At 37.0% G+C, this 25,216-nt stretch overlaps 1 protein-coding gene across 1 annotated transcript in view; it reads right to left on the reverse strand.

The window, feature by feature from the left end:
• PRIM2 (DNA primase subunit 2) overlaps positions 1–25,216 on the reverse strand; it is a 244,655-nt gene that overhangs the window by 34,389 nt on the left and 185,050 nt on the right. The window contains exon 11 of the mRNA XM_049777644.1: positions 5,664–5,790. Within this exon, the coding sequence (XP_049633601.1) occupies positions 5,664–5,790 (127 nt within the window). The remainder of the gene's footprint in view (positions 1–5,663; positions 5,791–25,216) is intronic.

Consider the following 25,216-nt stretch of genomic DNA (forward strand, 5'->3'; position numbering starts at 1 on the left):
TGCCTTCCATCTTCTTTTTCCTAAGGGTTGTTTTAGTTACTTTTGAGCAATTATTGTTCCTAATGAATTTCAAGAGTGTTTGATCCACTTCTTTAAAGATATGATAGGTATCCTCAGAAGGAATGCATTAAATCTGTAAAATTGCCACTTAATGATGTTAATCCTCCCAATCCATAAATAGGGTATATGTTTCCATTTCCTTGTGACTCCTTTTATTTCCTGAAGCAATGCTTTATAGTTGTCTTTTATGTAAAGGTTCTTCACCTCCATGGTATCTGAGTTCTGTGGTACTATAGGTTTACCTTTTTGTTTTTGTTTTTGTTTTTTGTTTTTTGGGTCACACCCGGCAGTGCTCAGGGGTTGCTCCTGGCTCTGTGCTCTGAAATCGCCCCTGGCAGGCACGGGGACCATATGGGGTGCCGGGATTCAAACCACCGTCCTTCTGTATGTAAGGCAAATGCCCTACCTCCATACTACGTCTCCAGCCCCTATGGGATTACTTTTTAATGTCTATTTATTCTCTATCATCATATGTATATAAGAAGGACTTTATCAGGGGTCGGAGAGGTGGCGCTAGATGTAAGGTGTCTGCCTTGCAAGCACTAGCCTAGGATGAACTGCAGTTTAATCCCCTGGCGTCCCATATGGTCCCCCCAAGCCAGGGGCGATTTTGGAGTGCTTAGTCAGGAATAACCCCTGAATGTTACCGGTGTGCCCCCCCTCAAGAAGGATATTATCATTGGGCTTTAATCTTGTAGCATACCAATTTGCTATGAATCTATTGTTTCTAGAAGCTTTTGGGTTGTTTTTAGAATTTTCTAAATATATCATCATATCATTTCATCTAAAAACAGTGAGACCTTGACTTCTTCCTTTTCTATCTGGATACCCTTGATATCTATGGGGCTTTTTGTTGTTGTTTTTTTCTTCTCTCTCTTTTTTTTTTTGCCTGATTGCTATGGCCAAAACTTCAGTACTATGTTGAATAAGAGTGTCCAGAGGGGGCAGATCTTTCTTGTGCTATATTTAAAGGAAAAGCTTTAAGCTTTTCTCTATTGAATATGGAATTTGCCATGGGCCTGTGGTAAATGGTCTTGACTATATTGAGTAAAGTTCCTTTCATTCCCATCTTTTTTTTTATATTAATCATGGCAATCCATGAGCAGGGTACGTGTCTCCATTTCCTTGTGTCCTCTTTGATTTCTTGAAGCAGGCTTTTGTAGTTTTCTTTGTATAGATCCTTCAGCTCTTTTTTTTTTTTTTTGGGGGGGGGGTGTCACACCCAGCAGCGCTCAGGGGTTACTCCTGGCTCCATGCTCAGAAATCGCTCCTGGCAGGCTCGGGGAACCATATGGGATGCCTGGATTCAAACCAATGACCTTCTGCATGAATGGCAATGCCTTACCTCCATGCTATCTCTCTGGCCCTGGTCCATTAATTCTTTAGTTATGTCAACTCCAATATATTTGAGTTTGTGTGGAACAAATGTAAATGGGATTTTTTTAATGTCCATTTCTTCTTATAACTATTGGTGTATAAGAAGGCCATTGATTTTTGCGTGTTAATTTTGTAGCCTGCCACTTTGTTATATGAATCTATTGTTTCTGGAAGCTTTTTGGCAGAATCTTTATAGTATCATGTCATCTACAAACAGTGAGAGCTTGACTTCTTTTCCTATCTGGATGCCCTTGATATCTTTTTCTTGCTTAATTGCTAGGGCAAGTACTTCATGTACTATGTGGAATAGAAGTGGTGAGAGAGGGCAGCCTTGTATTGTACTAAATTTTAGATGAAAGGCTTTTAGCTTATCACCATTGAGAATAATAGTTGTCATTGGCTTTTGTAGTAGATGGCCTTGACTCTATCTCATCTCTATCTGGTTTTGGTATCAAGGTGAAGAGTTTTATTTTTATCATGAATGAGTGTTGGAAATTATCAAATGCTTACTCTGTATCTATTATTATGATCATGTGGGTTTTGTTTTTTCTTTTGCTGATATGGTGGATTACGTTATTTGACTTGAGTATCTTAAACCATCTTTGCATTTCTGGAATAGTATATAACCTTCTTGATGAGACATGGATCCTATTTGCTAGGATTTTGTTGACAATCTATGCATTTGTATTCATCAGGAATACTAGACTATAGTTCTCTTTTTTGGGGGGCATCTTTGTCTGCGTTTGGTATCAAGTTGATGATAGCTTCATAGGAACTATATGATGAGTGTTTCTGTTTCTCCAATTTCCTGGAAGAGCCTGAAAAGAATTGGTAATAGGTTCTTTTGAAAGGTTTGAAGGAATTCATTAGTGAATTCATCTAAGCCTGGTTTTTTTGGGGGGGAGAGGGAAGATATTTGATTACCATTTTAATTTCATCAAGAGTGATTAGTTTGTTCAAATATGTTAGATCATCTTGGTTCAACCTTGGGAGGTTAGAAGAGTCCAAGAATTTATCCATTTCTTCCAGGCTCTCTAATTACCCTTTAAATTTCCGTAGTATTTGTAATAATCTTCCCCCTTTTATTCCTAATTCAGTTTATTAAGTTTCTCTTTCTCCCTTTCTTTGTGAGTTTTGTTAGTAGTTTATTGATCTTATTTATTTTGTCAAAGAACTAACTCTTGCTTTCATTGATCTTTTGGATTTCCAATTCATTAATTTCTGCTCTATTTCCTTCCATCTGCATATTTTGGCTCATTATGTTGATTACTTTCCGATTTTATAAATTGAGCCATTAAGTTATTTATGTAGGCCCCTTCTTCCTAATCATTGCTTGCAAAGCTAAAAATTTTCCTTTAGAACTGCTTTTGCTGTGTCCCACAACTTCTAATAATTTGTCTTTCTTCTCCTTTGTTTCCAAGAATAATTTGGTTTCCTTTTTTATTTAGTTTATGATCCACTGGTTGTTCAGAAATAGTGAGCTATTTAATTCACTTCTAATTTCAGTGCACTATAATAAGAAGACAGTTCATTCAATTTCTATCCTCTTTATTTTATGTATGTTTTATGGGTCAGTATGTGGTCTATCTTGGAGAATGACCTATATGCACTGGAGAAGAATGTGTATCCAGTTTTCTGGGGATGGAGAGCCTCTCTTCCATTATTTTTTATTTAAAGAAAGTATATTTTTATTAGGTTTAGCCTGGTTGAGTTATCAAAGAGTTAAGGGCAGTATTGAAGACGCCAACTATTATTCTGTTGTTATTGATGTCTTATTTCAAATATGTCAGCAACTGTTTTAAATATTTTGCTGGTCCCTCATTGAGCACTTATATTTAGGAGTTATGTTTCTTCCTGTTTTACATATCCCTTGATTATTAAGAAATGTTCATTTCTATCCCCTTTAACTTTTATAAGTCTACAGACTATGTCATCTGAAATTAGCATGCCCAACCCATCCTTTTTAAGAGAGCTGTTTGCTTGGGTGATTTTCTCCAACCTTTGATTTTGAGTATATGTTTGTTTTGACTATTCTGATGTTTCTTGTAGGCAGCAGAATGTTGGATTCAGTTTTTTCACCCATTTTGCCACTATGTATCTCTTAACTGCTGCATTTAGTTCATTGATGTTGAGATGGTTACTGTCATGGTTTTTAGTGTCATCTTTCTGTAGGAATTTGGTAGTGTCTGTTGGTCTGTCTTGTCTTAAAGTAGACCTTTCAGTTCATCTTTTACTGAGCTGTTGTTTATTCATGAAGTTGTGTATCTTTCCTTCCAACCTGAATCTAAGTGTGGCTAGATGAAGGACTGTTGGTGAAGCATTCATTTCACTGAGTTTTGTCACTATATCCCCCTACTGCCTTCGGGCCTTGAAGGTTAATTGTGACAGATCTGATGTAAATCTTAAGGTTGCTCCTTTGAATGTAATTTCCCCTTTTGATTGCTACTTCCAGTATTCTATTCCTATGTTTGGGATTTGTGATAGTGATTAGGATGTTTCTTGGGGTTGTTTTTCTTTGGATCTCTTTTATCCAGTACTCTTTAGCTCTGTGAGTTTCTCTGCAATGATGTCATTGACTGTTGATTCTTCAACAGGATTTTCTTCACTTGAATTATTTTTATGTTGTTCTTGTTGAGTTTATCGAAGACTTCTAATTTCATCTGTTCACATTCTTGGAGGATTTTTCCACTGTCTGAATGTTTCTTTTAAGGTTCTTTTCTAATCTCTCCTGTTGTATGGAGTTGTTAGGTATCTCATCTTCCAGCTCACTAATGCTGTACTCAGCAGCTGTTACTTTGTTGGAGAGACTTTCCAGTGAAGTGTTCATTTTGTCTACCTAGTTTTTCAGTCCCACTATTTTAGCTTGGAGCTTTCTCATTTCTACTTTCATATCATCTTGATTCTTAATTGTGGTTCATTCAATTCATTCCTTGATTTTTTTGAGTCTTCGAGTATTCTCCATATTTCTTCTCTAATATCCTCATCTAATAAGCTAAATAGTTGATTGGTACTTTTCATGTCATCAGAGCTATCATCTTCACTTTCTAAGCGTGGTGGAGGCCTATCATGCTTGCAAGGTGGTGTTTTCTACATGCCATGCTGGGGTGCACTGTCTAGGAAAAGTGAGCAGCTGCTCCACTCTCTTCTGCAGCCATGCATTTCTGGCTCTGTCCTTCAAAAGGGGTCTGCTCAATTGGTGGCGTGCTTTCCAGGTGCCACCAGCAGGGAAGCAGCCTCCTCTCCTCTGGCTTCCTCCAGAAAGTCTGCTCACCTAGCGCCATGCTTTCCTGGCGCCACAGGCAGGGAAACAGCCTCCTGTCTTGTCTCTTCCTTTAGACTCCATTCACTTAGTGGTGTTCTTTTTTGGGAGCTACCAGCAGGGATACAGTCTTCCTTCCTCTGGCTCTGTCCTTCACCTGGTGGCATGCTTTCTGGGCACTGCCTGCAGGGAAGCAACCTCCCCTCCTCTTGCTCTGTCCTTCAGGAACCAAATGAAGAGATTTTCAAGGTATGCTCAACTAATCTAGGAAAAATATCTACAGAAAAAAATTTAACATGGGTTTTTATTTGTTTTTTCAAACAATATTCAGGTAAAAGAGAAAACAGATTGATGTTTATTACCGTACTCATTATTCAAATGACAGTAATGAGACTAAATCACATTTTCCTTGGTATATTTTGGAGAACTAAAATATCACTTCTAAATTCAAAATTTATACAATAGGTTTAAAAAAACTGTATTTATTTTAAGACACTTGTATATGTAGGACATAGGACAATCAGGTAAGGAGGAAACAGAACTAAAATAGCCAGAAAGAGATCTTAAAGGTCTGATGTACATGACTTGCATAACCTCATTTCCTAATATATTACATAGTACACTGAGAGCACCATTCAGTGACCCTAGTGTCCTCCATGTTTGCCCCCTTGAGAACTGTTGTTGGGATTCTCACTACTACCCTCACTAAAGACAAAGAAAACTGAAAACAAAATCATTTGGCCCAGCACAAACTGAAGTGCTGGTGAATGCATTTCATTCACTTATTACTTTAGTAATAAGACAAATCACAAGAAAAAAAATAGAGCCCTGGCTTGATATTGATGACTGACATAGCCAAAACTAGTTCCTGTCAGTAATGAAAAAAGCCATTATATTGTTCTGGTGTTTGACTACAGAGCTCTTGGAGATTTTGTACTTTGTAAACATAGCCACTGGAGGCACTTACCATGATAATCCCCATGGCTTGGTGGATTGGTTAGAATAATCTTCAGACAACTGAAAGGTGTATAGTCAGTCCTCTTCCCTTCTTTTCCAAAGCTATGGCGAATATTATAAGAATAGCCTTTATCAAACTGGAGGGGTAAAAGTAAAAGAAAAATTAAGAAAATACTGCTCCAGTAATATTAGCAATGCTAGCTAGAAAAGTTCATGAAATTTAATTCTAAAAAAATTTCACACTTAAGGGCAGATGTACATTCACAACATATATGTCATTTAAAATCATTTTTAAGGTAAAGAATATGGCCCATTCAGCAGCAGAGCATTTGCCTTGCATGTGAGGTGTTGCTTCAGTCCTGAGCAGCATGCCAACATGAGAGAATCCACACAAAAGGAAAAAGAAGTTAAAGAACATGTTAGCATGACGTAGTAGCAGAATCACACAGAGAACCATACAGCTGAACTTGAAGAGTTATAACCATAAGTCAACATTGATAATGTAATCAAAATGTAACAGAAAAAAGCAGTAAAAAGAAGAAAAACCTTAAATATAAAGAACATTAAAAATCACATCATGTCTCCCATATGAAATGGTCCAGACCAAAAAAAAAAAAAAAAAGAGTGGATGACATATTTGAATTATTGAATGAAGAAAATTTTCAACCTAGAGTCCACTACCTAGCAAACCTCTAATTTATATGGGAGGCATTAAAACTTTCTCAGATGGGGGTTGGGAGGGAGGGAAAAAAAAACCTTCTCAGACAAATAAGAACTAAATAAACCACTGAAAGGTCATTCTTAACCAAATATAGCAACAACCCAATACAATATAATGACATGACTGTGCATTTGGTCAGTTTCCTTGAATGTCAATGGATTACAATCTCCCATCAAAAGGTACAGAGTGGAGTGCTGAATTAGGAAACACTTGCTGCTTACAGAAAACACATTTAAAATCTCAGAATAGAAACAGGCTCAGAGTAGAAGGATGGAAGACAAAAAAATGTGTGACAGCCAAATATAGCAGATTAAATTGTATTCAACCTCAAGAAACTAATTAGAGACAAGGATAGACAGGACATATTGACCAGGGGAACAATAAACTGTTTAGTACTAACTCTAATCAACATATATTCACCTAATGTTGTGTCAACAAAGTTTGTAAAGCTTTTGCTCACAAACTTAGAAAAACATATGGATGCAAATGTGATAGTAGTGGGAGGTTTCAACATGCCACTCTCACCACTTAATAGCTCTACTAGGAAGAACATCAGTAAGGATGTAAGAGCACAAATGAGAAGAGCTGAGACTAATGGATTTATACATTATATTAATGTATTATACAAAAGGATTTATACATCCTCAAAAGCTGAATAACCATTCTTTTCTAGTATACATGAAACATTCTTTGGACAGATCATATTTTATGATATAAGTCTAACTTAGAAAAATCCACAAATATAAGAATCATACCCAGCATTTTATCAGATCACAGTGCTCCAGAGACAGAGACTGATTAGAAAAATTGTGAAGAAACGCTAACATCTGGAGACTAAACAACATGTTCCTTAATACCAGTGGAATAAAGAGGAGACCAATATAGTTTTCTTGAACTAATGATAATGAAGGAACAAGTTACCAAAATCTATAGGAAATAGCAAAAGTTGTAATTAGGGAGAAACTCAAAGTGATACAGATTTACATATGAAAAAATGAGAAAGATAAATCTACAACCTAAAGGCACATCTTAAGAATTTGAAGAACCAGCAACAAAAAAATCTAAACACTAATAGATGAAAAAATATATATATACTAAAAACTAAAGCTGAAGTCAACAATGTAGAAACTAAGAAAAAAATGAAGTGTGAATAAAACCAGGGTGTTTTTTTTTAATGAATTAATAAAATAGACAAACTATGGGTAAGACTCACAAGAAAAAAAGTGCTCAAATAAATCAGATCAGAAATAAAAGGGAAAAAATTACAACAGAACACCCTGAAATTTGATACCTCTAGCAAAATAGGATTGAAGAAGGAATGTTTCTCACATAGGAACAGCTATCTATAATAATCTCATAGCCGATATTATTCTTAATGGTGAAAATCTGAACATTTTCACTGAGGTCAGTCTCAAGGCAAGGATGTCCACTGTTACCACTCTTATTCAATATAGTATTAGAGCAAGAGCAATCAAGCAAGAGAAGGAAATCAAAGGGATCCAATATGTAAAAGAGAAAGTCAAACTCTCTCTACTTGCAGATAAGAGGATGATATACATTGAAAAGCCTAAAGAGTCCACAATAAAGCTCCTAGAAATTATTTAATATGGCAATATGGTTGGCTACAAAGTCAAAACACAAAATCTGGTGGAATTCCAATAATGAGTAAGAGAAGAAAGAGATAAAAGAGTATCTCCCACTTAAAATAATGTCAAAAACTAAGAAGTACCTAGGAATCAACAAAAGATGATAAAATTTACTTATAATGGATGGATATAGAGTGCCTTAAGCTGAGCTAAATGAGCCAGAGGAAAAGAGATAGACTTAGATAACTGCACTCATTTGTGGGATATAAAAAGATAGTATGATGGGGCCAGCGAGATAGCATGGAGGTAAGGCCTTCCATGCAGAAGGACATTGGTTCGAATCCCGGTATCCCATATGGTCCCCCGTGCCTGCTAGAGGCTATTTCTGAGCATAGAGCCATGAGTAACCTTGAGCACTACCAGGTGTGATCCAAAAACCAAAAACAAACAAACAAAAAAAAAAAGATAGTATGATATTAATATCAAGATACAATAAAGGAAAGTGGTAGGAGGACCAGTCCAAGTAGAAAGCTTGCTACAAATAGTGGGGGAGAGCAATTAAGCAGAAAAAGAAACACTATGCCAGCGACAGTTAGAAATGATCACTCTGGAGCATTTTTTCATGTGCCTTTTGGCCATTTGCATTTATTTCTTTACAAAGTGTCTGTTCATTTCTTCTCCCCATTTTTTGATGGGGTTTTCTTGTAAAGTTCTGTCATTTTAGATCTGTATATTAGATATTAGCCCCTTATCTGATGGGTATTGGGTGAATAATTTCTCCCACTCAGTGGATGGCTCTTGTATTCTGGGCACTATCTCCTTTGAGGTGCAGAAGCTTCTCAGCTTAATATAGTCCCATCTATTTATCTCTGCTTCTACTTGTTTGGAGAATGCTATTTCCTCCTTAAAGATGCATTTAGTTTCAATGTCATGGAGTGTTTTACTTGCATGTTGTTCTATATACCTTATGGTTTCAGATCTAATATCAAGGTCTGCAATCCATTTGGATTTTACCTTCGTACATGGTGTTAGCTGGGTGTCTGAGTTCGCTTTTTTGCAAGTGGCTACCAGTTGTGCCAATACCACTTGTTGAAGAGGTTCTTCTTGCTCCATTTAGGATTTCTTGCTCCTTTATCAAAAACGAGGTGATTGGGGAACATTCTCTGAGTACTCAAGCCTATTCCACTGATCTGAGGGTCTGTCTTTATTCCAATACCATGCTGTTTTGATAACTATTGCTTTGTAATACAGCTTAATATTGGGGAAAGTAATGCCTCCCATATTCCTTTTCTCCACATCACTAATCATCAGGGAGATGCAAATCGAAACAACTATGAGATACCACCACAGAGATTGGCACACATCACAAAGAAGGAAAACAAGCAGTGCTGGAAGGGATATGGAGAGAAAGGAACTCTTTTTCACTGCTGGTGGGAATGCCGACTAGTCCAACCTTTATGGAAAGTGATATGGAGATTCCTCCAAAAACTGGAAATTGAGTTCCCATATGATCCAGCTATACCACTCCTAGGGATATACCCGAGGAACACAAAAATACAATATAAAAATTCCTTCCTCACACCTATATTCATTGCAGTGTTATTTATAATAGTCAGACTCTGGAAACAACCAAGATGGCCTTTAACAGATGATTGGCTAAAGAAACTATGGTATATATACACAATAAAATACTATGTACTCGTCAGGAGAAATGAAGTCATGAAATTTTCCTATACATGAATGTACATGGGATCTATTATGCTGAGTGAAATAAGTCAGAGGGAGAGAGATAGATACAGAATAGTCTCACTCATCTATGGATTTTAAGAAAAATGAAAGACATTTTTGTAATAATTCTCAAAAACAAAAGAGAGGAGGGCTGGAAGGTCCAGCTTATGACATGAAGCTCACCACAAAGAGTGACAAGTGCTGTTAGAGAAATAACTACATTGAGAACTATCCTAACAATGTGAATGAATGAGGGAAGTAGAAAGCTTCTCTCGAGTTCAGGTGTGGGTGGGGTGGGGAGGAGGGAGATTTGGGACATTGGTGGTGGGAATGTTGCACTGGTGAGGGGGTGTTCTTTACATGACTGAAATCATACAACTACAATCATCTTTGTAATCACAGTGTTTAAATAAAGATAATTAAAAAAAAGAAATGATCACTCTGGAGAAGAACTGGTTGCTAAAAAGAAATAGGCATGATATTGTCTTCAATAACAATATTGCATATCACAGTGTCTGAGAGAGAGAGAGGGAAAGAGAGAGAAGAGAGAGAGAGAGAAGTAGAAGGTTGGGGACATTGGTGATGGGAAATGTGCACTGGTGAAGGGTGCTGTGCATTGTATGGCTGAAACTCAATCATAAAGTACTTTGCAATTGTGAAAAAAAGAAAAACCAACTATATTATAAACAACCTTTTAACCACGGAGTTTAAATACAGTAATTTTTAAAAGGAAAAATGACAAACATATGAACTAAACTTTTGATTCCTATAAAATAATGAAAAAAAGAGTTAAATGGGAGAAAATATTTGCAATGCACACATCAGATAAAGGGTTGATATCTAGGATATAAAAAGTATTCTAAAGTTTTAACTACCCAAAATCTAAAATCTAGATCCAAAATTGGGAGAGGAAATTTTCAACTATCTGAGGAAGACCAAATGATGTTCAAGAGGCACAAAAAAAGTGCACATACTATCATTAGGGAATTCAAAATCAAGATGAATATGAGATATTATCTTATATCAGTAAGTATGGCACATATCAAAAATACTGGGAACAATCTGTTGCTGGGGATGCAGTGAAAAGGAACTCTCATCCATTGCTGGTGAGAATGCTGCCTGATCCAACCCTTATGGAAAACAGTATGGAGGGTTATCAGTAAACTCTGAATCAAGTTGCCATATGATCCAGTAATCCTACATTTGTGTATCTATATCCAAGCCAGAAAACATTCATTCAAAAGGACATATGCACATCACTATTCATCACAGCACTTAGTATAATAATTGTTAGAAACAACCTAGACACAATCACATTTGTAATCACAGTGTTTAAATAAATATAATTAAAAAAAAAAAAAGAAAAAGAAACAACCTAGACGGTTGGTTCAGATCCTAGCATCCCATATGGTCCCCCGAGCCTGCCAGGAGCGATTTCTGAGCATAGAGCCAGGAGTAACCCCTGAGCGCTGCCGGGTGTGGCCCATAACCCAAAAAATAAATAATAAATAAATAAATTTTAAAAATTATTCAAAAAACCTGTCTATCCTGAAAGATATAGTCCAGGAATCCACTAAATACATTAAAAAGGGAAAATATTTAATTACATATGTATTTAAGCATATCCTCAGTCATAGAAATAAAGATGATTCAAGGAAGTCAGATAATTTAGGCTTCTATCTACCATCTTAGGCTAAACAAAGGAAACAGGTTTTAGCTGGTATGTAGAAGACAAATTATGAGGTGTTGGAAAGAAATAAATGGTTAATCAGAGTTGTTTAGTTCTACAGATAAGTTTCTGTGGTAATAAGTGTGACTTATGGCTATTTAGAATAGCTCTCTTCGTTGTATAAGATATCCTTACAATTATCTCCTATAAATGCAAATTTCCTTTACAAATGGTAAATAAATATTTTGTTTTTAGGCAGGTAGGAGGAGATACAAAGCCTTCATTTGTGAGTTCTACTTTGCACTAAAGCTACTTATTTAGAAACGTAGTATATTTTCTCTTATCTTTTACTGCCCTAATACCCTTTTAGTACTGCCCTTGTCCCTGTGTGAATACTTTACCCAACAGAATTTTTGGAAAATTCGTTCCTTTCCTTATTGTTTAGTTTCTTTTTAACAAACTCTGGGGGGGGGGGGTCACACCCAGTGCTCAGAGCTGACACCTGACTGCACTAAGGGGTGACTCCTGATAGAACTCAAGGTGATGAGCATCAAACTGGGGTTGACCATGTACAAAGTAATAAAATTCCATTATATCTGGCCCATTTCAGCTTTTTGATACAAAAAGAACTGCTAGAATCTGTATGCTGGACATAAAATCAGACCAATACTTCACCTTTTCTACGCTTGTAGTGGTGAATATCCTTCACATATTCAGTTGTTCTGAAATTAATAAAGTCTCTAATTAATGGTCCCTGTGCTTTTTCAAACATTTATTTGTCCATAAATGTATGAGACTATTTTGGAGAACTATTATTTCATTGATATGTCTGTTCTTTTGCCTCTCACATTGTAGTTTTTAGAAGTATTTTAATAGTGAGTCTCAAATACTACTAATGTCATATTCATGCTTTGGTCTTTTTCTTTATTATGACTACTGTAATTTTCAACAATTTATAGTTTATGCCTTCAAATTACTGAATTGCCTGTAGATCCATTGTAGACTACAAAGGAATCAGTAACCAAAAAATAAAACAATCCACAAATAGCATCTGAATAAAAGAAAATGTTCTAATCATCATTAAACTTCAGTGATGCGTCATCCTTTGCTCTGTGCAAAAATCAAGATTGCTAACTACAAAAGACTGACTCTGACAACCATGACTGGGCAGAGCTTATCCTGCGATCAATAAGAAAGATCCTAGCCTAGGCTTTGGCCTAAGATTTGTACAAAAACGAAGATCTCTATTTCCAAGGTCTGACTTTGACAACTGCGACTGAGCAAAAATTCTGGAACCATAATGAAAGACTCCATCCTAGGCTTTGTCCTAGGATCTGAGCAAAAAACAAAACCACTAATTACAGAAGACTGATTATAACAATAATGGAATAGAACTTCTAGAACTGTAAAGACTCTATACTAGCCTTCATCTTATGACCTGTGCAAATACCAAGATTTCTAGCTACAGAGGCCTAATTTTATCAGCAAAATATGGCCGCAAAATTAAAAATTAAAAAAATAAAACAGCAGTCAAAGGGGAAACTCCAAAATCTGATGTTATTTTATAAGAAAGATATACATCAACTATCTAGCAATAGCAAAAAATTAAGTAAAATAAAGTTAAAAAAAGATATTCACACCCCACAACGGGAGGGTATTTTACTCTTACTTTGCTATAGGAAAATAAACAAATCATTTTATATGCAGAAGGCAGGAACTGTTGCTTACATTATCACCATCATTATCACCATCTCCTCTTGCATAGAATAATAATCTGATAATTATTATCAGGAAATCTGATAATCTCCCCTTCACAACATCCATTTTCTTTAGTTGAAAACTGTTATTTAAGCTAATGTTGGCTTGGGCTTGAGGAAGACAATTATCCTAAATCAGTAGTCGGCAACCTGTGGCTCAAGAGCCACATGTGGCTCTTTACACTTTTAATTTGGCTCTTCTGTGTGCCGGGCGGCTGCTCCAGGAGTCAGTACTCTGGCTCCTAGCCTCTGTCTGTGCGCACCCTGGGTGGCTCTCAAAATAAATTTCAATTGTGGTTTTGGTGAGATTTGACTCAGTTGAAAAAAAGGTTGCTGACCACTATCCTAAATCAATCATTTATCACCTTTTCTGAACAAATAAAATTTTATGGTGTCAGTTCACTGGCTCCTATTTGAAGAAGAGTTTGATATAATTACAGCTGGTTATCAAAAACATCAGTTTGATTTTGAATTATATAGACAGGCAAATGATTTTAGGCAATTTTCATCACCTTTTATCGCCCAACTGTAATCTACAAAATGAGAATTAAAAAGTTGCCTTCCTTATAAATTGTTACCAAAGATATATGATGATTAAGGAATATTCTTTAAGAAAAATTCAAGCAAATAAATGTAGAAGAAAACACAGTAACAGGGGCCGGGCGGTGGCGCTGGAGGTAAGGTGCCTGCCTTGCCTGCGCTAGCCTAGGACGGACCGCGGTTCGATCCCCCGGTGTCCCATATGGTCTCCCAAGAAGCCAGGAGCAACTTCTGAGCGCATAGCCAGGAGTAACCCCTGAGCGTCACAGGGTGTGGCCCAAAAACCAAAAAAAAAAAAACAACACAGTAACAGATTTGGAAATGACTACTCAATGCATTGAGTCATGAGATAAAAAGTTAAAAAATCCTTTTAGAATGAAAGGTTCAGAGAAAGGACAAGACTCATGTGACACCACAAAAATACCTTGTCCTTGTCCAAAAGGCTAAATTTGAATTTATTAGTCCTAACAACTCCATTTATATGAAAATGATAATAAACTAAATGATACAACAGTAAGTAAATAAATAAATCCCAAATGTGAAAGTCTATATTAGTGGCTCATGTAAACAGGTTACAAACCACTAGAAAAAAAAATGGTGGGAGGAAGAGAAGGTGAGGTAGGAGGGAGGAAGGGAAGGAGAGGGAAGAAAAGGAAGCATAGAAGAAAGGGAAGTGGGGAAGGAAGGAAGGAAGGAAGGAAGGAAGGAAGGAAGGAAGGAAGGAAGGAAGGAAGGAAGGAAGGAAGGAAGGAAGGAAGGAAGGAAGGAAGGAAGGAGGGAGGGAGGGAGGGAGGGAGGGAAGGAAGGAGGGAAGGAAGGAAGGAGGGAAGGAAGGAAGGAAGGAAGGAAGGAAGGAAGGAAGAAGGGAGGGAAGGAAGGAAGGAAGGAAGGAGGGAGGGAAGGAAGGAAGGAGGGAGGGAGGGAGGGAAGGAAGGAGGGAGGGAGGGAAGGAAGGAGGGAGGGAGGGAAGGAAGGAGGGAGGGAGGGAAGGAAGGAGGGAGGGAGGGAAGGAAGGAGGGAGGGAGGGAAGGAAGGAAGGAGGGAGGGAGGGAAGGAAGGAAGGAGGGAGGGAAGGAGGGAGGGAGGGAGGGAAGGAAAAAAGGAGGGAAGGAAGGAGGGAGGGAGGGAAGGAAAAAAGGAGGGAAGGAAGGAGGGAGGGAAGGAAGGAGGGAGGGAAGGAAGGAAGGAGGGAGGGAAGGAAGGAAGGAGAGAGGGAAGGAAGGATGGAGGGAAGGAAGGAAGGAAGGAGGGAAGGAAGGAAGGAAGGAAGGAAGGAAGGAAGGAAGGAAGGAAGGAAGGAAGGAAGGAAGGAAGGAAGGAAGGAAGGAAGGAAGGAAGGAAGGAAAGAAGGAAGGAAGGAAGGAAAGAAGGAAGGAAGGAAGGAAGGTATGGGAGGGAAAGGAGAAAGACAGGAGAGGGAGAAAAGGGAGAGAGAGAAAGGGGAGGGCGGGAATAGGGAGGGAAGGAAAGAGGAAGGAAGAAAGGCAATGGGTTAGCGTGCATGTCTTGCATGTTGAGTTTATCACAAGCATTACAAGCCCCATTCCAAAGCCAAGAGGGGGCCAAGAACTGGACAATTCTGCATAGCTTGACAGAGTCCCTGAACTCTTGTGAACTACTGAGATGTTCCCCCTCACATAAACCAAGAGAAAGGAAAAAGTGAAGACACACATCCATTCCCTTAAGACAAAGAAACTGAGTAATTTCAGATGCCACAAGGAAAAGAGCTGTCAATCACTAACCAACACAGAATATTTTCGCGGGAGAGTACATAGAAGTAGCTATGCTGGTTTGAAAAATAAATTTAAAGAATCTTCACCTTGGTGCAGAGGCAAACCCTGAGGAGCACTACCAAAGGTCAACCTGAAGCACACTGCACAAACTAATCCCTGAGCACTGTCCAGAGATACTCATATTTTCTCTCTCTGTGTCTCCCTCTCTTCAATCTCCCTTTCTCCCCTTCTCTCTCCTGCTCTTTCTCTTCTTTAACACCAGAGTAAATTCATACTCTAATTTAGGCTAACTGTAAATCTGACAAAGTCACCTGTTTTCCTCAATAATAAAATTATCTATTTATTCTTTTGAGTATCACTTATTGTTCCTTCATACTATAATAACATATAACAAAAATATACAGTTAACTATTTTCCCATTAAAAAAAATTCCTATTCCTGGGTGCTAATCTTTTCAATTTTATTCTTGTAATAAGAAAGTTAACCTTAAAAGATTTTCAGTCCTTATTAAAATTACAGTGAGTTCCCTAATATAGCTTCTCACAAATATAAAATTACCCACCATAAAATATTTAGGTAGCCTCACCTCTCTTTTTCTTTCTTTCTTTCTTTCTTTCTTTCTTTCTTTCTTTCTTTCTTTCTTTCTTTCTTTCTTTCTTTCTTTCTTTCTTTCTTTCTTTCTTTCTTTCTTTCTTTCTTTTCTTTTCTTTCTTTCTTTCTTTCTTTCTTCTTTCTCTCTCTCTCTCTCTCTCTTTCTTTCTTTCTTTCTTTCTTTCTTTCTTTCTTTCTACTATTGATTAATAAATCATTCATAGGTTCAGGTTAGTTATTTTCCTGCTAAATCTAGAAGCTTAAAATAAAAAATACAAACAAAAATTTTAACTTAATATTTTTATCTTCAAGTTTCCTGGGTTTAAGAAAATACCTCAAGTTAAATAATACACTACATGTTTTAACACATTACAATCCAAGAATGATTTTCATATAGGGAGAAAGGGTTTAGAGATGAATATAGACAGAGAGTTTTGAGACTTCTTCCATATGAATCAAGCACAGAGCTCTGGAAGCCCATGGGTCATTTTTCTAACTAAAAACTTCCATATGCTTTGAACTAATAGGTTAAACACATTTGGCAGTTTTCAACTTAGCTTATATAACCTTTAGGTACACCCAGGAGCTAGTTAGTAATTTAAAGCCCAAGTAAAGCAAAGTTTCAGAGGGAAATACACAGACATAAATGAATTTAATATGCAAGTACACTAGCTAAAGGGCATAATTAAAATGAATTCACTCCTTTAAATCTACATAATTTTGTCCCAAAGATATTCTCATTAGTATATTTTACTTTGTCACTAAACTAGAAAGAGCCCTAGGCCTACAAAGTTTGAAAATATATATAAACAGTTAAACATATACAAGCAAATAAAATGCATACAAAATTCAATGGCTGAATTTCCCTTTTTAAAATGAATCTACTATTTTTGGTTTTGTTTTTGTTTCTGGGGCCATACTTGGTCATAATCAGGGGTTAATCCTTGCTCTGCATCCAGGAATAAATCCTGATCAGCTTGGGGGACCATACAGAATACCAGGAATTGAACCCAAGTCATATACATGCAAGGCAACTGCCCTACCAGCTATGCTATAGCTCTGGCCCCTAATCAACTATTACTGCTAATGAGTTCACAACAAAATATACTACCATCAAATCCAGATGATCTTATGCCTCAAAATTCACAGGTTAAAATAAGATATTGCCTGACATTGCCAGGCATGGCCCAAAAGTAAAAACAAAGAAGCAAACAAAACCAGGAAGACAGATGGTAAAAACACTTTTCTCAAACTACAGCTCTGAGCTCCATAGTTTTAATAGAAATTCTGTCCAAGGGTTTGAGAATTTGTATTTTCTTTTAGAAAAAAATACTGACCAAAACAGTGATTCTTTTTCTACCATTTCTATTGACAGTGATCATATGTCTGAGACAGGCTGACAAAAAATTTAGGAGCTACTACAATAACTCAACTGAAAGGGATGTTGAAGATATGGACCAGGATTGTGGGAGAAAGTGGCTTTAGTCAAAAGAATTTACATGCATCATTAGACATGAGAAAAATAAGAATTGAAAATAATATATATCAAGGTTTTATATAGAACTGTTACCATAGGAGATGAAAAAGACCATAATGCAAGTTGATTTGGGGAAGGCTGATTTTGGGAGACTCTTAAACTAAGATGCCTCCAAGACAGGGAGATAGTAGAAAAACAGTAAAGCCTTGCATGTAGCTAATTCTGGTTAGATCAGAAGAATGCATTTGTTCCCTTGAGTACAAAACACAGGAGTAATTCCAGGGCACATAGTCAGGTGTAAGCCCTGAGCGCTATGAGATGCATCTTCAAAATCCCCTTCCCACAAATTAAGTTAAGTTGAGATGCCTCATAAATGTTTGGTTTAAGATTTGGTAAAATCCAAATCATGATTAGACACCTAAATATCATACAGAGCTTAAGAAGAAGCATTAGGGTAGGCATAAGAAGTTTTTTTAAGGTAATGATATTGGGAGCTCATATGTGGCTCAAGTCCTGGGTTTGATTCCTTGCACTGCGCAGCCTCAGAGAATGCCATATGTGGTCCTGATGGTCCAAATGAAACACTAAGTGTGGCCCAATCAAAAATATAACTATTTCATAAAGAAAGAGATCTAGGATGTCAGTGTACATGTATAAAAAGACAGTGTTTCTTTTTATCATAGTGGCTTACATATCTTTCACATTAGTATTTTAGGTACATATTAATACCCACCACCAAATTTGTCCTCCCCACTTCCCCGTTCTCTTTCTGCAACCCAAATCCCCTAACATCACCCCCCCCCCCGGCTGCTACAGTAAGTGGTCCCCTCTTTGTCTAGCTTCCTATCAGTGATCATACATCTGTTTGGTTCTGGTGCCCTCTCTTGTTTCTCCCTCTATTTGAGAGGCTAAGCTAGCTTTTGGTCTATAATCTGTTCAACAAACAAGATCTCCAATTCCAGAGGTCTGACTGAGACAACTGCAATTGAACGGGTCTTCCAGAAACATAACGAAAGACTCTGTCCCAGGTTCCATCCTAGGAGCAACATAATGACCAAGAACACCAACTACAGAAGATGAATTAAAAAGACACTGAAGAAGCAGAACTACTAGAACCACAAAGAAAGCCTTCATCATAAGCTCCATTCCTTGAGCTGCACAGTCACCAAGATCTCTAGATACAGAGGACTGATTTTTACCATCCATGACGAAGCAGTAGTCTTCCATACACCATAAAAGCACTGAGGGGAAGAGTAAATGATCATGCAAGGAGTCTATAATTAATCCCATGACAGTATACTTCAGGGATGGAGAAACCCTGTATCTCCTAGGCCAAGGGAATTCCCTCTATAGTATCCCCAATAGTTACTGTGCCTATGCAGGGGGAAAAAGAAAAAAAAAAGGCAAAAAAAGCACAAAATAATCATTTTTTCACACATACTATCAATTATTTATCAAAGGATAAATGTATCTTTGCTACAAATGAAGATGGTTGTGACATCAGCCAGTACTGAGGCTCAGCAACAAGTTTTAGAAAGACACAACTTGCTGCAGGTTAAGAAACATAAGGTAGGGCCTGGAGAGATAGCACAGCGGCGTTTGCCTTGCAGGCAGCCGATCCAGGACCAAAGGTGGTTGGTTCGAATCCCGGTATCCCATATGGTCCCCCGTGCCTGCCAGGAACTATTTCTGAGCAGAAGCCAGGAGTAACCCCTGAGCACCGCCGGGTGTGACCCCCCCAAAAAAAAAAACCAAAAAACAAACAAACAAAAAAAAGAAACATAAGGTAAAACAAAGGAAAGAAAGAGAGGTACTCACTACAACAACTGAAACACTTAAGTCAGTAGTCAATAACTGCTGAGATGATAACATTGTAAAGGAAAACTCAAATGATTTCTGTAATGCTTCATTTCCATGGATCCAAGTTAAATATTTTAAATGTGGCACCAAAAATTCATCAAAAATGCATGTTAAATGTGTTATAATAATTGAGAGGTGATGATCTAATAATTTTTATCAGCTCAAAGCACAAAAGATATCCTTGAGGGGCTGAAGCTGCCTTGCACCTGAACAATCCAGTTTAGATCCCTGGCAGCCCATATGGTCCCCAAGCCCTCCAGAAGTGATTTCTGAGTGCAGAGCCAAGATAACCTGAGTGGCACCAGGTGTGGCTCCAAAACAAACAAACAAAATTAGAGATATCATTGAAATAACTCATTGACAACAGAAAACTAAAGTCTGAACTGTGCCTTTGGTCAAACGATGAGCATAAAATGTTTTCCATTATATTATCAAGAACCTTTCTTTAAATATTCTTTGATTATGAAATACTCATGTGTACCGAATCTGTATCTAAATTCTAGTATCTTTCAATGTTCAAATAAACCACAAATTCTCCAGGCAGATTCCTGGGTTTATGTCATATTTCATGTTTGAGTTTGCTATTTTACTGTATTTAACGCTTATTATCTCACATCAAATGAAAATTAAATGGAATCAGCAAAGGAATGAAAGGAACCTTTCTCAATATAATTAAGGCCATCTACCACAAGTCAATGGCAAATATTATCCTCAATGAAGAAAAAATAAAAGCCTTCCCTCTAAATTCTGGTACAAGACAAGGCTGTCCTCTCCTCACCACTGCTACTCAACATAGGACTGGAAGTATTTGCTATAGTGATTAGGCAAGAAAAAGATATCCAGGGAATCCAGAGAGAAAAAGAAGAAAATTAAGTGGAAGTATTTTATTGATTATTTATTAACACATTATGCTAATAAGCAGCACCATAAGTTTACTATATATAATCTCCAAATTATATTGCAATACTTGTTTGAGTAAAGGAAAATTAAAATCAGGAGAGGCAGTTACTGAAGATTCATAGCTAATGATCAAATGAGGTTCGCACTCACTCTCAGATGAACTCAAAATCTACATTCTGCCCATCACGCTACATTGTGTGTTTAAATAAGCAAACTATACTGCTTAAGTGTTCTGTTCTTTAATAAGATTTCCAAATATCCAATAAATGTTACTTGAATTTAAGCATAAGAGAAATATGGTCTCTGCTTCTCAAAAAGCTTATAAACAAGGTACTCAATTCTAATTTGCATCAGAAATAGAAAGCTGACATATATAAGTGTACTACTATGAACTATCTTTCTCTAAATCATGAATATAATTTCAGTAACTGTCCTTAAAACATTATTATAGGAGCTGAAATGACAGCACAGTGGGCAGGGTGTTTGCCTTGAACACAGCCAACCTGGGTTTGATTCCCTGCATATGGTTACATGAGCCTGCCAGGAATGATTTCTGAATGCAGAGGCAACAGTAGCACCCTAGGGAACTAGGTGTGGCCCCAAGCCAAAACAACAATAACAACACAATTAAAATAACCGCAGAGTTTAATGAATATACATGTCATCTCTTCTAGTCTATAATACTTGTTCTGAAAGTGAGGATAATGGTACTGTCTCCCCACTTGGCTAAAGTTATACTGAATAAGATATTCAGCAATCTCTATATCTCTCTTGCCCCAGAAAATCAAGTCTTATCTCTGGCAGGACATATGGTTCACCAAGAGCGATTTCTGAGCACAGAGCCAGGAATAAGCCCTGAGCGCCACTCTGCATGACCCAAAAATAAAAAAGACTCAGATGTTTTGGTGGACTTGGAAATGTGGTAGGATTTCTCTCCATGTCCCCAACTGCAGGTGTCTTCCTTAGTTTTTCTCATTGTTCTTAGCATTTGGTTGGGCAGGAATGCTGGAGTTTCAGGGTGTTTAAGGAGTTGAAGTATTAAGCTGATTTTATAAAAAGGTGGTAAAATATATATCTGTTTTAAAGGTTATTTTACTAAACAAGAGGGTTTTTAAATATATTGCAAACTAATTCATTGTTTTTTTTTTTTTCAACTGAGTTTTATGCTGTATATTTTCTAGAAGAAAATGCAAGGTCCAATCTGCCTTGAAATATCTATATAAACTGCAATGTAACTCAGTCACATCCATGTGGTTTGAGAAGAGACGGGTTTATGGGAAGGGTGGGAGGGCCCTCTCTTTAGACATACACAAACCTAAGAGGCAGCACAGATGGCAGCAGAAACCCGGAGAACAGCGGGACTCAGAAGCTGGCTGTGGGGAGGTGCTGCAGGTAGCACTGGCAGCATTTTGGTGGGAGGTACCAGACGGGCCTTCTCTCCAAATTTTTTAAATTATTTTTGAAACTACTTTTCCCCTATAAGATTATCTACTTGTTATCACTAATATAAATATTCAAGCAATAGTTTTCTTTGAAATAATCTATTAGAAAACTAAATTTTGGAGCCGGAGAGATAGCATAGAGGTAAGGCGTGTGCCTTTCATGCAGAAGGTCGGTGGTTCGAATCCCGGCATCCCATATGGTCCCGAGTCTGCCAGGAGTGATTTTCTGAGCATAGCGCCAGGAGTAACCCGAGCGCTGCTGGGTGTGACCCAAAAACCAAAACAAAACAAAAAATAAATTTTGCATCTATAATTTATACAGCTCATTAAATAGCTCACAATAACTCATTTATCAATGGTTTAGCACTTTTTTAGATAACATGCTAATTCACATATTTTTATTTGCAGAAAAAACATTCTAATAGGCAGTGTTATTATATCTATTCCGACAGATTGAAGTGCTGGTCATTAAACAGTGAACTTTCTATAATATACTGTGTTCTCTTACATAGTTGATCAGAACAAAGTCAACCTGAACAACATGCCTATTCTTTTCCTTGAGAATACAAAGAGAAACACAGGATTTAGAATAAAATAAACCAGAGCTCTACTTTTGCTGCCTGGGGGAAACTCATTAAAATATCCACAAAGAAAGATTATATTCACCTTGTAGTATTGTTGTTGAGATTAAGTGAAAGAAGAAATATAGGGAGGATTTAGTAACAGTATGCCTGTTTTGCTAGTTCCTAAACTGAGTAAATTTTATCTTATGCTCCTTCTGCTTCTGCTCTAAAGCCATAAGACTGCTAGAGAAAACTATAGAATAGTTCTGACAACCAATTACAAATTTATACCTTAGTAAACTAGAAATAAATAATGCCTACTCCCAGAATTATTTCAAAAGTTTCATAAACTGATGTATGCAAAGTATTAATTATAGTGCCGGGCATATGCTAAACATCAGTACCATCACACTGTATTTTGTACTTATGACTCTAGAAAGAATGTTTTAATTACAGATTCTTTAGCATACTTCTAGAGGGTATTATTCTATATTCTTTTTAACTTTCTTAAAGACCTTAACGTATCAGATCTTTCTGGTGATTTCCAAGAAGATGAACATTGTGAATGAGTTTGCCCAGTGTTTCTTTTTCCTTTCAAATACTTTTTAACCAACTTAAATTTTCTCATAGATCCTTCAAGTCTCTGTCAAATAGAGGTCTGCACTGAATCTCTTTAAACAATTTATTCTTTTATGCAACTTTTTTTAAAACATTATTTATTGATTTATTGGTTGGTTGTTTTTGGGCCACACCGAGCGGTGCTCAGGCTTCTGCCCTCAGCCCCTTGCAGAAGTGGAGGACAATATAGGATGCCAAGAATCGAACCGGGTCCTTCCAGGGTCAGCATACAAGGCAAATGCCCTACCGCTGTGCTATCTCTCAAGCCCCTATGAAACAAATTTTATATAACATGTATAGACATACAAAATAAATGCCAAGTTTATTTTGGACTGTCACACTATATAATCAAACTATAAACATTATTTATAAATCATCTTCCCATCTCAGACCCAATTTCTCTTAGTCACTCCCAGCTAATTCTCCATGTCCACAGAATTTTACTACAAAATAAGGAGTTTCTATTACAACTTTAAGAGAATCCTTTTAGTATTTTATTTTTTTCCCTTTCTGAAATCTTAAACTTCTGGGTCATATTCTCCTTTTCCATGGAAACCAATTTACACGTGATAAGGTAAGGAAATATCTGTATTTTTCTTACAAGTAACTTTGTAGAAACAATAGTCATGCCTTTTCCCAGTTCTAAAAGTACCAAAATGCCTACTTTAAACTTTCTCTTTTTAGTGCCAAGGACACCAGAATCTTCTCTCTTCTACTTCAATTTTTTTTTTGGGGGGGGTCACACCCGGCACTGCTCAGGGGTCACTTCTGGTTCTGTACTCAGAAATCGTCCCTGGCAGGCTCAGGGGACCATATGAGATGCTGGGATTGGAACCACTGTCCATCCTGAATTGGCTGCATGCAAGGCAAATGCCCCATGGCTGTATTATCTCTCTGGCACATCTTCTACTTCAGTTTTTATGATAATTATGCTTTTACTTTAGGTTCTTCCATTATCATTCCAAACACTGGCTTTTCCGTCATAGCTTACTTCTCTTCTTTGTAATTTTTTTCTTTTTGGGCCACACCTGGTGAAGCTCAGGTGTTACTCCTAGCTATGTGCTCAGAAATTGCTCCTGGCTTGGGGACCAAATGGGAAGCCAGGGGATCAAACTGCGATCTGTCCTAGGTTAGCATGTGCAAGGCAGAAGTCCTACCGCTTGTGCCACTGCTCCAGCCCCTGTAATTTTTTTCTACACTCCAAGCCCACACTAACTCATTCCCTTTGAAATATATATCTTTCATATTTTATTGGAATGACTAAAATCTACAACTCCTTATTTTTGTCTTTAAAAAAATGCCTTTCACAATGTGGGTGGATAATAATTAAAAAATGAGGGAAGAGGGGCCAGAGAGATAGTATAGCAGTAAGGCATTTGCCTTCCATGCGGTCAACCCAAGACAGACCCAGTTCAAATCCTGACTTCCCACATGGTCCCCCAAAGCTTGCCAAAATTGATTATTGAGCACAGATCCAGGAGTAACCTTTAGCATCATCAGGTGTGGCCCAAAAACCAATTAATTAAGAAATAAACTGCTTTAAAAAAATGAGGGAAGAAATAAAGTCAACTGTTCAACCAATAAAATTTCCTATTTGAACATCAAATTTACAGGAAACAAAATCATTTCTCTTCTACTCTAATTGCTTACCATACAGGTCTCCATCTGTTCCCTAACCTCATGAATGTTCTAACCTTCCTGTGGATGTAACCTTACCACCTAAGTAAAATTTAATTCTTTTCACATGATTTAATATATAAACTATTCCCCAAAACATTTCTTGAATTTGCCACTTCTATTTTGTTCTTATAACAATCACTACAAGATCTAATTTGGTCAACTATCCCATTCCTATCTTGACCCAATTCAATGCTGCATGCATGATTCCAGAAAAATCAACTAAAAAAATGAATCGCCCCCTGTTCAGAATCAGTGTCTTTCTAGTAATTGAAGAAAAGTTTCACTTTAATCTACTCTAGCCACTTCTTTTTTCCCCTTTATCTTCTATTACTTTCCAAAATTCTATACCACAAATAAATTAAAATTCTAATTTTTAAAGATTTATAAGTGGCAAAATCGCCCTTTAAGTAAAATCTTACAAAGAATTTTAACACAGAAAAGTAGATGAAAATAAAAAATACATATTAAATGAGGGATCAAAAATCAGATCAACTATTATATTGAACTTTTTGCTCCCTTTGCTTGTGAAGCCCAGACCTCCTCAAAAAGCACAGCCTGAAATTCATTCCATTAATTTTACCTACGCTGAGCATTTCTTAAACAAGACACTACTGGAGGAATTTAATCCTGATTTATCTTCTCTCCTCTTAGACTAATTTCCAATAAGTTATATGTAAATGAATGAAGATAGAGTAAAA

The sequence above is a fragment of the Suncus etruscus genome, chromosome 7 (genome assembly GCF_024139225.1).
Source record: "Suncus etruscus isolate mSunEtr1 chromosome 7, mSunEtr1.pri.cur, whole genome shotgun sequence".
In the NCBI taxonomy this organism is placed as follows: domain Eukaryota; kingdom Metazoa; phylum Chordata; class Mammalia; order Eulipotyphla; family Soricidae; genus Suncus; species Suncus etruscus.